The sequence below is a fragment of the Microchirus variegatus genome (assembly GCF_963457635.1).
Source record: "Microchirus variegatus genome assembly, chromosome: 2".
Classification (NCBI taxonomy): domain Eukaryota; kingdom Metazoa; phylum Chordata; class Actinopteri; order Pleuronectiformes; family Soleidae; genus Microchirus; species Microchirus variegatus.
The window spans coordinates 13,027,656-13,040,594 of NC_139803.1; the positions used below are offsets into that span (position 1 = coordinate 13,027,656).

General features: G+C 40.5%; 1 protein-coding gene across 1 annotated transcript; it reads right to left on the reverse strand.

Moving 5' to 3' along the window:
- Nucleotides 1-552: 552 nt before the first annotated feature.
- Nucleotides 553-5,953, reverse strand: LOC310944741 (uncharacterized protein; the record flags this gene model as incomplete). The annotated part of the gene is made up of 13 exons (XM_083910550.1): nt 553-567; nt 720-964; nt 1,287-1,401; nt 1,705-1,796; nt 1,880-1,997; nt 2,084-2,428; nt 2,596-2,689; nt 2,815-2,993; nt 3,103-3,335; nt 3,577-3,678; nt 3,960-4,340; nt 4,874-4,960; nt 5,722-5,953. The coding sequence occupies 13 exons, from the start codon at nt 5,951-5,953 to the stop codon at nt 553-555; spliced, it is 2,238 nt and encodes a 745-aa protein (XP_083766676.1).
- Nucleotides 5,954-12,939: the final 6,986 nt, after the last annotated feature.

Consider the following 12,939-nt stretch of genomic DNA (forward strand, 5'->3'; position numbering starts at 1 on the left):
TGATGTCATGTGACAACATATCAGAGGGATCAAAACACTTCTACTTTCACAAAAATAATTTAAAGACACTGTCCAGCATTTGGCTGGTAGCTGGGATAGAAATCTCTGGTGTCAATTATTGTTCATCATCAGAAATTTCAGAGTCACTCTGAAAGTTGATGTCCTCTTCGCCAACCAAAACTTGGAGGTAGCAGTCTCTTGCTTTCATCCTCATCTGTCTGATCATGGACTGCTTTCTGAGGATGATGCTTCCCAGACCTTTTATCCCCTCTTCATTTAGGCCCCAACGAGTTTCTTGAAAGTACAATAAGATACATCTTGTGTTAGTAACTTTATCCAGAGTCATCAATGTTTAAGTATGTTTACGTAATAGATTATTTAAATGCATACTTTTGATTGTACCACCAGAAAGCTGGCAGTACATTTCTTTTAGTGCACTGGCACGACTACAAAGCGATTGCCAGTGATGGCCCATCTCCTTGACGAGAATGGTCTTCTCCTCCTGAAGCCGCTTCACCGCCATGATGAGGTCAAAGGCCCGCCTCTTCGTCCTTAGATCAACAGAGCCTGAAATGCATTTGTGACACAGACTTGGGTCACTGTCGAGTATTTAAAGGATTCATTTGAGACTTTATGGGTTTTGATTATGTGTCAGATTTATTGAATGTATTCAATAGATTAGTGTACCTACCACTGTGTGGTAGCTGCCACGGCCATACTGCCTCGCCCGACAGAATGGTTTCCAAGCACAGATTTTCTGAGCTTGGAACCATCTTGTTGTATTGCTCCACTACAGAAGTGAGGAGCCCCTTCTCCCCCCGGATCTTGCGGCGGATCCTGGCACGGCCTTTGTTGCTGTCAGTATCTCTGTACAGACGCTGCGACCGCCTCTTGATGCATGCCACTAACACCTCAATTCTGCTGGCCAAGGCATCAGCATCATCAGTGGTGGTTGTTGTTGTTGCTACAGCAAAGGAAAAATAGATGGCTTCACTTAAATTGAACTTGTACATTATGCAATGCAGTATGAATCAATAATCTCAATTCAAAGCATTTCTTAAAACACATTTTGATAAGGTAATGGATAATAAAACTAAGTTTGAATTGATCGGGTAATCACAGAAAAACAAAACAAAAACAGAAAAAGACTAATCGGAGCTGTACAACTCTGCCATGAGATAATACATGGCAGAGTCCTGTCCTGTCTCATATGGAGACAGGACTGATCAACAGAAAATGATACAAAATGTTGGCTGGACTTGTATTACGAGTGACCATTTTCTCACCTTTTGCCCAGTCCTTCACATCGTTGGCCCAGTCTTCCAATTGGCTCTCTGTCACTGCCAACTGGGCTTTCATGGACTCCAGGTTCTGCAACTGGCTGTGCAGCGCTTTTGTGGTCTACAATGACAACAGACAATAAGTGAGAAACAAATGTTCAGCCCATGGCTTCAGATACCGCAAACATGGAATATTGGGGTGCTTTCACACCTGAATCATTTGGATCAGTTCTTCCAAAGGGAACACTTTATGTCATAGATCAGTTCGTTTGGTCACAGTGAACATGTGAACACAGCAATTGCGATGGATGCGGAACAAAACAAGCAGGCTAAGATAGCTTGGAAGTGTTGGTCTCGACTCATTTCTATCCGAGCCATGGTCGACATAGCAACCAACACAACACACAAGGCTACATAGGGTTACCTTTTGGTATCGGTGACTCAGTGAGGTGGCCAAATTACAGAACTTTTGCCGATTCCAGCGCATGGCCATGAGAGTCAGCATGTCTGTGCGCCCTGTAAACACAGAAAATATTTACCATCACTATCCTTACTTATTACACTTATGATCTAACTAATGCAGTATGTGGTCATCTCACCTGCTTTTGACATGTGCTTGGTGGTCACTGCTATCCTGGACAGGAAGGCATTACATTGTTCTACCTCCTCCCCAAGTGTTGAACCAGCTCCCTCCTGATATGCCCCACTCCATTTCACCTAAGAAAATAGCAATATGGAGAAGCTGTTCACATGCATATGCAGGTGTTCATATGTGGTTCCATTATATGGTAATATTTATTTACCTCACACTTGAAGTCATGGGCTTTGGCATGAAACACCGAGAGGAATGGTTTCATGCCAAGGAGGTGCCGGAGCTCTGGGCAGTTTTTCACCACTTTTTGCAGGTATGGCCAATATTTGCATGTGACATCCATGCAAAAAAAGGTTACTTGCCTACTGGCAAGCTTCTCCTGCAGGTACAGGGGATAGGCAAAAATTTCTCCCCTGTACATATTTAAAGCATGGAGCAGCACTCCATGCCGACACACTGCCAGCTCCAGTCCCTCCTCATCAACCTTACTGGCAGATCTTTGGGAGGTCTCTCTGGCTGCCGACCACTCCCCTCCACAAACACCTCTTCCAGAGACCTACAGTATGGAAAATGGTTGATACAAATGGTCCACAGATTCAACTTAACTCCTTAGTAGAAGGTGATTACATATATATATATACATATACATATACACACACACACACACACACACACACACACACGTATATATATATATGTATGTGTGTGTGTCTACAGTCTTACATGTTTGGTTGTGTTGTGGATGTAGTCAACAAATGCGGCAACATCTTCATCTTTGGCTATGAAGGCACCTTCAAAGATGGCCTGCTCCTCAGATCTAAATAACAAAAGGGTGCACAGCAGTTTAAGATATCTTACAGTTTAAGGTTACTTGGTGAACGTTAAAGAGTTCTGTTTTCTTATTACTACAAACACACATGACATTATACACATTTGGAGTACCTAGCTGCATTCCTGAAACGATAATGCTTGCGGTTTCCATCGACAGATACCGCAAGCATATTTGGGGTGCATGCAGGACAGTTGAACAGGTCCTCCTCACAGATGTTGTCCACCTCATACCTGACAGCCTCCCACTCAAAAAAACTTTTCTGGAAGCTGTCCGGTGAGACCTTCCCAGTCTGTTTCAAAACAAGGAAAACAACTTCAAATAATGTGCAAAACATTGTTTCAGCCCACAATACAAAGACATGAACAACGCTGTAGGATAAAAAACACCTCAATACTCACACGGCCAAAGCGGACAGTTCTTTGATCCAGCATCCTTAAAAATGCCTGGCAGGACAGGCCTGGTGCTGCCATCTTCATTTCCTCAAAGGAATAGAAGATGTCTATAGCATACATTGTGGCGAAGTGAATGGTAGCAGGCCAGTACTCATTTTTAACAAGGTCTTCCAGTCCAGCACTCCAATTTGCTTGGCATGAGTCACAAGCCAATTCAGGCATGCTGAGATCATATCGTCCTAAAGAAAGGAAAAACACATACACTGCAATGTAAATTTAGCGACTTGGGGTAAGGATTTTTTGTAATGTGGCATACATTGCTCAATAGTCTTGCAGATTTCATGATAATAAATAATAACTTGAATGTATAGCCCCTTTCAGGGAGCCCAAGGACTCTGTAAATAAAACATGTAGGGATGAATATTTTTCAAGTAAGTTTCTTTACAAACGGGACAAAATCAAAGTTCTTCACATCCTCACCATTTATTGTGACCACAGCAACAGCCTTTCCAGGTTTGACCCTCAATGACCCTGGTGAACAACCGCAAATTTCTCCAGGCATCTCCAGAGGTACAAGCCGCTCTGAAAAAGATTATACATATAAATTACTATCATGGGAAATATAACATTGCAATGAGACAAAGATTCCTGGAACCACTTACAGACCTCATAATAGAAAATTAGATTTAGAAAAAGGCTCATGCAGTTCATTACCAAAAAATAATAAACAGACGCTCGAAAAGCTGATTGACAAAAGCATCCACATAAATTGTTTAAATAGTCAAACTAGTGAGCTTAACAAGTTTGAAAAAGGGGAATTACATTATGTGTACTATGTTGTATACACACAAGTCACAACTTACCACAATGGGAAAGAGCCTTATCCACAACAACAGTTGTTGGAGGCAATGGCTCAAAGAATCCGGCTGTCATTCCATCCCTGTTATGAAGGACGTGTCTGGAGTGCATGACAACGTCACATTCAGCACAGAAGAAGGGGCGTGGTCGACAGTCCCGACAACGGATGACAGCTGGATTGCTCCCACACTGTTGGCAGATGTGTGTGGCCACATATTCTTGTGAAACAAGAGTATTCACAAGACGGGGTCTCTCCGCCCTCCAGCTCTCTGACAACACACTTTTTCTTGTGCTCCAGTTGGAGGAAGCCTGAGGAGCAGCTTGTGATACCTGCTGCTCATCACCAGCATCATCCAGTGAGTGCTGGAGATCTTGTAGAAAACATTCTGTAAAATATAATGAATACTCAAAGACAATACTTTTTTTTACAATAGACGCTATGTCTTTACATCATGTTGCCCTGGGCAACGCCCCTTTTGTTTGGACTGAGTGGCAAAACAAACCTCCCTTAACGTGGTGAAGGATAACGGAGGACACGGAGAAACTGGGTTAAACATGTAGTATTTATCAAATCAAATTGAGGTCAGAAGGACTCGACAATGATCCGTACAAGCTCTACATGACCTGTTGCCAGATATAATTAAATTATTTCAAAATGAATTTATTCAATCAGCCAATAGATAGACAATTAACTGTCTTTTTCAATTAACTGTCTTTTTGCCATCAGGTGCATACCCTCTAAGTGAACTGTACGGAGTGGCTGTGGTAGTGAAAGATTTAACAGTTATATTGTCCATTATTCTAGCAAATTTGACAAACATGGACTTTAAATTCTAACTTGGGGTCAGGTATGTTGTACATATATGTTTATGAATGAACATGTACTTTGGGCTTTATGGAGAGACAATGAAGTACATACCGACAGTGTCTGCAGCAAAGGCCACCTCACAGGTGGTGTCAGGTGCACTGAAGGGAGGATCGGGCTTGCGACTGTGACCAGCTGTATCTGAAAGAAAAAAGCACATTTCTGAATATATAACATTACCATTTCCTACACATCCCAAGGCTAATGGCGCATTTGTAGCCTGGTTATCAAGCTGAGATGGCACAAGCTTAGTGTGTCATATCTAGATGGAGAGACTGTCTGGAGAAGACCAGTCAGTCATCTCTCTATGAGGCATCTGACAGGAAGTTGAGGAGACTAGACTCAAAATGCAGTATGCGGAACTTGGGGAACACGTGGCGAAACTTAATAGGGAGACAGGGGCAAGACACAGATAATAAAACTAAAAACAAAATAAAACAGGAAACAGAGAACTTCAAAATAAGAATATGACCCAGGTAAGCAAGACACAGAACTTCAAAATAAATAGGATATACATAAACTACACAAAATCCAGAGTAAATGACACTAAGACAAGACAGAGGGAATTGATTACACAACACAAGGAACACAACAGGGATGCAGATAATGACAGCATCATATATTATATACATTCATTACATGAAGGTTTATTACTTTCTTACGGTACTTGCCAAACGGAAAATCTACCCACTATTACTTGATTCATTTTGGACCCTTCCACCACACCTGACATTGTGTTAAAATGGTAGACAAAATAAGCCCTGGCTTCAGTCTACACTGTTTGGTCTTTGTTGAAAGACTTTTTTGTAATGTATTGACTGTTGATTTCTGGAATAAAATGAAGTAATAAACATGTCAAATCAAATCATCAAAATATCTTGCTTGAAAAAAATAATACTGACCCTGACTTGACTGGTTCCTGCTCGATCTTGGCCTCAGAGAGAGCAGTTTTCCATCGCTGTCTCTCTTTTTCCAACTCACCCTTGGCTCAGGTGGTAAAGGGTGGGGTGCTGCTGCTGCCGCGCCTTCCTGCACCTCAGCAGATACATTCTCAAAACCGTGGAGGTGGTCATTGAGCTCAAACTGATCTACCAGGTCATCCAGGCTCATGAGTGGATCTTTTGGATCAGTCATGATCGGACAGATCAGACAGACAGATAGACAGACTGACAAAGAGATCGACAGAAAGAAATACAAGGACGAGGCAATCTCTCTCTATCTCTCACACACACACACACACGAGTAACAACGCAAAACAGACTGACAGGTACACACACGTTAACTTACAGCAAAGACGTATAACAAAACAGAGTGGCTCTTAAAAGTGCCTTTGTGTTGCTGGATGGTGGAAATACCGATGAAACAAAATGTTTATTGTAGATCAGAAACACCTGTTAAAAGAAAACAATAGAATTTAGTAACTTATTCTCTATGTCATTCTTCCAGTACATGTTTATATGCATGTTATATACATATGTTTATATTTACAGTTTAAAATAGAGAATGCAAATGAAAAACTCTGCACTAGTAGTGTGAAGATGTTGTTGCGCTATTATGGATAGTGTTTTGGAATAATTTTACTCTGAAGCATAGCCTCATTTCATTTTGAAGAAGACCGGAAGTAAGGAGAGTCCTGCTTTATTTATTTTAGCGGCGTTTTTTTATCTTTCTGGCGGATTTAGGCCATCATAACACTGGGAAATAGTCTGGTGCTGAAACACGATCCAAAACAGCCCCTTGTTGTCAAGGCCACATTATACTTCTCCGACTGCGTAATGCGTCATACTTCTCCGTCGTGGTGACGGATACACACTGCAATTTCCCGCCCGATCAGTAGGGGTCGCCACGCAAGATTGTTGTGCTTCTGGCTACAGTGAGCAATGGCTGTTTCTCACTTTTCTGTGTCACGGAACGCAGTTTTAAGATAATTTGAGGCGAGAAATTAGCCATCTAGAGTCTAAACATGTAGTTTGTGTATTAAGATATCACGTATTTATAGTTTGGCAGCGACGTTGTCGGCAGTGACCAGCTCTGCGTCTGTGGACGCTAGGTGCGCACTGTGAGCCGGCACAGAGCAGCTTAGCTCGGCCTGTCCTGTGGACACAGCTCTTGCCGTCTCCGTTGACGGAGTGACGGACACTTAAAAAATATTTCGTGCAGCCGGAGACGACGCAGACAATCTCAGATAGGCTCTTCGTCGACGCAGAGGGTCTGCGTAACCTACGTAGAGCACTTTACGCAGGAGTATTAAAACTGGGCTTTAAAAAATATTTCGTGCAGCCGGAGACTCTCCGAGAGGCAACCTACGTTGCGTTGGCTTATAGTGAATTACTGGCGGTGATATACTCTTCACCCCTGATATTTAAACCATGCAAGTAATTCATCACATTTAATAAAACAAGTAGCAGACGTCGCCATACAACTTACCTTCACAGTAGTTTGGGAGCGAATGAAGCGCGAGTTCCCTGGCACGTCATATGACGCAAGAAACGTCACGTTACCATGACAACAGAGAGCAGAGTACCTTGCTTCCCGTGGCGTCTTTTTCGGACGTTGTAGGGAGTTGTGGGAGTTCTATGTAAAACTGTCGGGTTGCCCCGCTCGTCACCACATGACGAAAAACGGGTACCTAATGAGTCAGGCATGTGACGATGAGGGACAGTGACCGTTCGTCAGGCGCTTGACGCAGTGGGAGTGAGAACGTGTTGAAAAAGCATGTCCAAATGTCCAAAAACAAGCCAAAAAAGGCAACTATGTTCAGGTGTTTTTTTTTTTACAGTCGCTGATTTGCTGGCTTCATGCAACAGCGCAAATGCATTTCTCGTAATATTCACATTTTGGCTTTGACTTGCAACTTCTCAGCTTTCAGAAAGCGTTGGAATTTTCCCGATAGCACAAACCGTCGCCTATGACGGTGTCGTCTGCGATACGCTCGGTGTTAAAGAAACGCTGCTCCTGGTGTACACAATAACACAAAGAAGCGTCAGTTTCACGTGTCTTTTTTTGCGCTAACTCTGCACATCCTAAGATAAATATCACCGCCTACTAAGACAACATATAGACAGGTGGTAAATTAAATCTATATGAAGGAGACGTACACTTTTGCCTCAGAGCGTTGGAGCAGATTATTCCGGGACAGTTAAAGACCGTAGTCAACCTTAGATCAACACAGCAATCCTTTGTCCAAGACAGTTAGAGCAGTTAGGAAACTCTGTTCAAATATTGTACCATCTATGGTGGCTGTTATGTCTCAAGATCACAGAATAATCATGTCATTATCGCGGGATAACGGCCTGGTATCTGTGATAACGCGACATATTCATTTGGGATCGTGAGATTAAATTAAGCGGCACATTTTCTTGTGAAGGAGTTATAAAAACATCTTAATTTGCGATAAGAACACTGTTTTTTTTCTCTCTAGATAATGACATTAATTGATGAGTTATCTGAGAACGACAAGACTCGTGATGAGGTAATTTATCTGGTTATCTTGCAATAAGACACAATAAGAAGTGTGAAGTGAAGTACAGCCCAGATTCTCCATTTTTTTTACTTTTTTTGTTATATTATATTATTTTGTTATTATATAGAAAACTAGTTTTTCTTCTTTTATCTCTGGACGTTGCTGTCTTAAAACTGTCTTCAAACTGTCTTTAAACTGTCTTAAAACTGCAACACAAATTTGTGCTGTAAGTGCTTGAAACTAAGAAATGACAGGAATTGCACGATTATATTATTATAATATATTATTTTTACCTTAACCCTTTAAGGTACGCACCAAGAAAAAAAAATTATTTGCATTTTTTATTATTTTATTATTATTATATAACGACAATGAATATTAATTTTAATTAGACCCTATAATATTTCAGATACAGGTCTCTACCAAACGGTTGAGACGTCTGTTCATAATAAACCTGTTTTTCATAATTCATAAAGTACAACATTCACAAGTCACATTAAGTGTTAGTGAGTTCAGCTTGATGCATTTTTCAATGAGATATAGTGACTTAAAGTGTGGTCGACCAAATGGTGGAGTAGTACCTTAAAGGGTTAATGACACTTGGTGATTTTGGGTTTATGTTCACATTCTGATGACCTGAAGACTGCATAAGGTGTTTTTGAAAAAAATATTCTTAATTTCATCGTTTTTTAGGGCTACAGATTAATAATTGTAGGTGCACTGTATAAAATGTTGCCACATGTATTGGTGTCACCCAGGGGTTCTCAAAATGTTGATACCTGAGGGCCAATTTAGGAACCCAACATTGGACTTGTTGGGCCGCCAAAGGAAAAAAAACCAGAAATAAATCCCATTTGTAATCATTTTAATGACCAGATTGCACTTGTACAGTTTACACTTATTGGTCTGTATCCAGTAATAACATTTAAAAGCTTAGTAGCTCCTGGATTAAAACTATCAACTGTAATACATTGCGGGCCGCCATTGGCCCCAGGGCCGCACTTTGAGAACCAATGGTGTAACCCTTCCAAGTGTGTAGCAGAAATTATGTAGCCTTCAATTAGCGTCAAAAATCAAAAGATGTGTAGTTTGTCCATTGTGGGCTACTGTAAAAAAACAAAAAACATGGTGGCTTCCGTAGAGCCGAAAGCCATTTCTTCATTTCTTCATTTCTTCATAATGTACGTATGTGTATGTAAAAAAAAAAACAAGGAAGGTCATTGTTCGTGACTGACGTCTGAATCCAAAGTCACTTCTCAGCGAAGTGAAGCACACCTATAACTCTGCTTGAGTCTGTTTGTTATTCCACTTGTTCATTTCCCAACACAAAGGCTTCGGAGAATCAGCCGCGGAATACTAATTGACCCGGGGAAGTGATTTGTTTGCTGGTTTGGGGGAAGCTTTTGTGAACCGTGAATTAACACACACTGCCCGGCCGCCCACTGAGACACTCAGAGACAAAACACCCGGACCATTCAGCTTCACTGAGACTTTTCATTTCCTCCTGTGTCTTGTGTAAAGTAGATGATGCTTTTCCTTGAAGGTACAATCGACGTATAAGTCCGAGCAAACAGAAAACAACCGATTCAAATTCATGTTTGCGTATCTTTCCATTTCATATTTGCAGACCTCTTAATTCTGTCTATATGCTGCACAACTATACTGTGCAGGCTCTGCCCTAAATATTGCCTTCTTCGCCCCCTCTGGAGACCGACGTCAAAAGGCTTTCATGGTCCCCAGGCACGTTGACCTACTTGTTTCTTTTGCAAAGCAAACTCGGGAGATGTAGAGCAGCCCCGAAAAAAAAGGCGAGAAGAAAGCATGCAGCAGGAAAAAGGAGCCAAAATCTGTATGAATATTCAATATTGTACTATTTAAATGTTGCCTTGTTTGCAACTGAATGGGAAATGCCTGTATTGGAATTTGGATCACCATATCTGTCATCATTGGTCACCAATTTGCAGAGATGGGAGGAAGTCACACATATGCAAGTCAAGTCGATTCCATGCTTTCATTCAAGCAAGTTAAAAGTCAAGTCTATGAATATAGAAGATGATTTCCCACATATTACACATTTAAAAATGCTTTTAAAAAAGTATTTTACAGTAACAGAAACACTGTATTTCTCATTCGACTTAAGGACTGCCTCATGGTCCCATACAACGGAATTGTTCATCAAAAAAAACATATAATTAAAGGTGCCATATGTAAGAATGTGGCCAAAAACAGTTACTACATTCAAATTCAAAATACAGAGGTCTTTTAGGTTTTGTTTTCTGACTTAACTGGCAACCCGGGGTTGCTTGGCAGCTGAGACTCTACTGAGTGCAATGATTGGTAGACGGCGGTAGGTGGCGCCACATGACAAAACATGATTTCAAAACATAAACATGATTTGCAGTCTGCAAAATATTTTTTTAATGCAAAAATTTTGTCTGTACTGTTGTTGTTGGTGAGTTCAGTTTGTTATATGAACATTATTCCTGAGTCTCTGTGACATATTAGGAGGATTTTATGGCCAGTTGCTTTAGATTTATTACATAATGCACCTTCAATAAAATTAAAATTAATACAACTACAGAGCCTAAAGTATAATGACATTGGGTCTACATTAACCCATTTCAAATCAGCTTTCGACTCACCAAGACGTTAACTGGAATTTCATTAGGTGTCGCAGGTTTGTACACAAAGTTTTCCATGTTTCAAAAGCAAATTGTAATGGTTACCCCTCAATATTTGAGAAAATGTAAATATTCCATAGTCATTTCGAGCCTGAAGGCATGAGTGTGTAATTTGTGGTAATATTGACTTCAAACCAGGGAAAACAGATATGGGATTTATCCTCTGGAAGGATAAACGTTTGAGTACAAGTACAAGATTTATACAAGGATGGTATTTTAATGTCTTTTGGACAATTGGTCCATAAGTAGAATCCTTCCTCCTTTACCCCCCAAGCACAACACAGAACTACAGTGACCAAAAAGAATCCATTGTAGTTTCTTTACAAAGCAAGATTCTTCTTCAAAATGTGGAATGGGACCATTATTTTGTCAATATTATACTATTATAAAACACACACATACCACACAAAAAAAACACTCCCATCCACTTTTATACTCACAAATCACTATGATTGGGGACAGAATACACTGTAGAGGTCACAGTTCAAACCTTGAAAGGTCACAGCTGCAGCATGTACAGGTCTTATCTTAATGTCAGATGATGTTTTTAGTTGCAGAGGCCTGAGGAAGTAACTGCAGTAAAAAAACACACAACAACAACACATGTATTAACAGGAAACTCTGACCATATATGGAGCACAAGACTATAGGGCCACCAGAAGGTCCAATTCGGCCCCACAGGAAGAAAATGTGGATGTGAAATACTCCAGATCCACTACTTGTGATTAAATTAACAATATAACATAACCATGTCATGATAACTGAAGTAAGCTCTTAGTGTGATATGAAAATGGATGAAGATAATGACCTGGGCTTTTAAAGAGAAGCGTAGAACACTCTGGTTTATAGTCTCAGTGTCCTCAGAACCGGAGCAGACAGATTTCAGCGTGTGTATGATTGATGGCTTCAGGACGGTGATTTCACTTCATTACTTTGTGGCATGAGAGTTGCACGTCTCACTTGAAACAACACACTTTTTCTTCATCATTAATCAGCGTAGTCCATTAGACAGAGAGTCTCCTAATGTGCACGCCATCCTGGCTTTACGACTGTTGCGGTTTTTTTTAATCACTGAGGTGTCACATGACTATGTAGCCACGATCAATTATGAATATTATTTTTAGGCACACGTTTGGTGTGTCACCCTCAACAGCTAAGCATTTTCTTCTAAATGTCACATTTAAAAAAAAGAGAGGAGAAACGGCACTTAACGGTTTGTACGAGGTGATCGCTCAGTGTCAAACTGTGCACATGTTCATTTTGTGCTTGTTTGAATTTCCATTTAAGATACACACTCTACTGCAGTGGCCCTCGGTCCCAGATACCTGTAAATCAGTGGTGTCAAAGTCAAATGACCTGGGGCCCAATGAACGTCAAGTGTGGTCAAGAGGGGGCCGAAAAGTGGTAAAAAACAACAACTGTTCACAATATTATATCCTGATATCACACGTATACTTCATAATACATTTAGACACATTTAGAGACATTTATTTCAAATTACGTAAATAATAATGTGGACAACAAGCTTATTGACCTCTGCCAGGGTTTATTTGTTTGTCTGTTAGCAACATAACTCGAAAATTCAAAACACCATCACTAACGCCCGCTGATTTTTACCCAAGATAATAAATACACCCACTAAAAAGTACTTGTCATCAAAATATATCAAAACATGACAATACATGACAAATTTAAGTCATGTTCTTTTATTTTAAACTGTGTCTTGTCTAACAAAATGAAAGAAGGGCATCATGAGGGGACAAATGCTCCAAAATGACTGGAAAATTAGGAATTTGGGAACAAAAAATATCTAAAAAATAAAAATAATGACGATGAAAACTTGGTTTTCATGAAAATCACATACATTTACCCTTATTTTTACTAGGGTTAAAAGATATTAAGTGGAGGTGCCGCATGTAATCGATTGGCGTGCCGCATATGGCCCGCGGGCCGCCAGTTTGACACCTGTGCCAAGA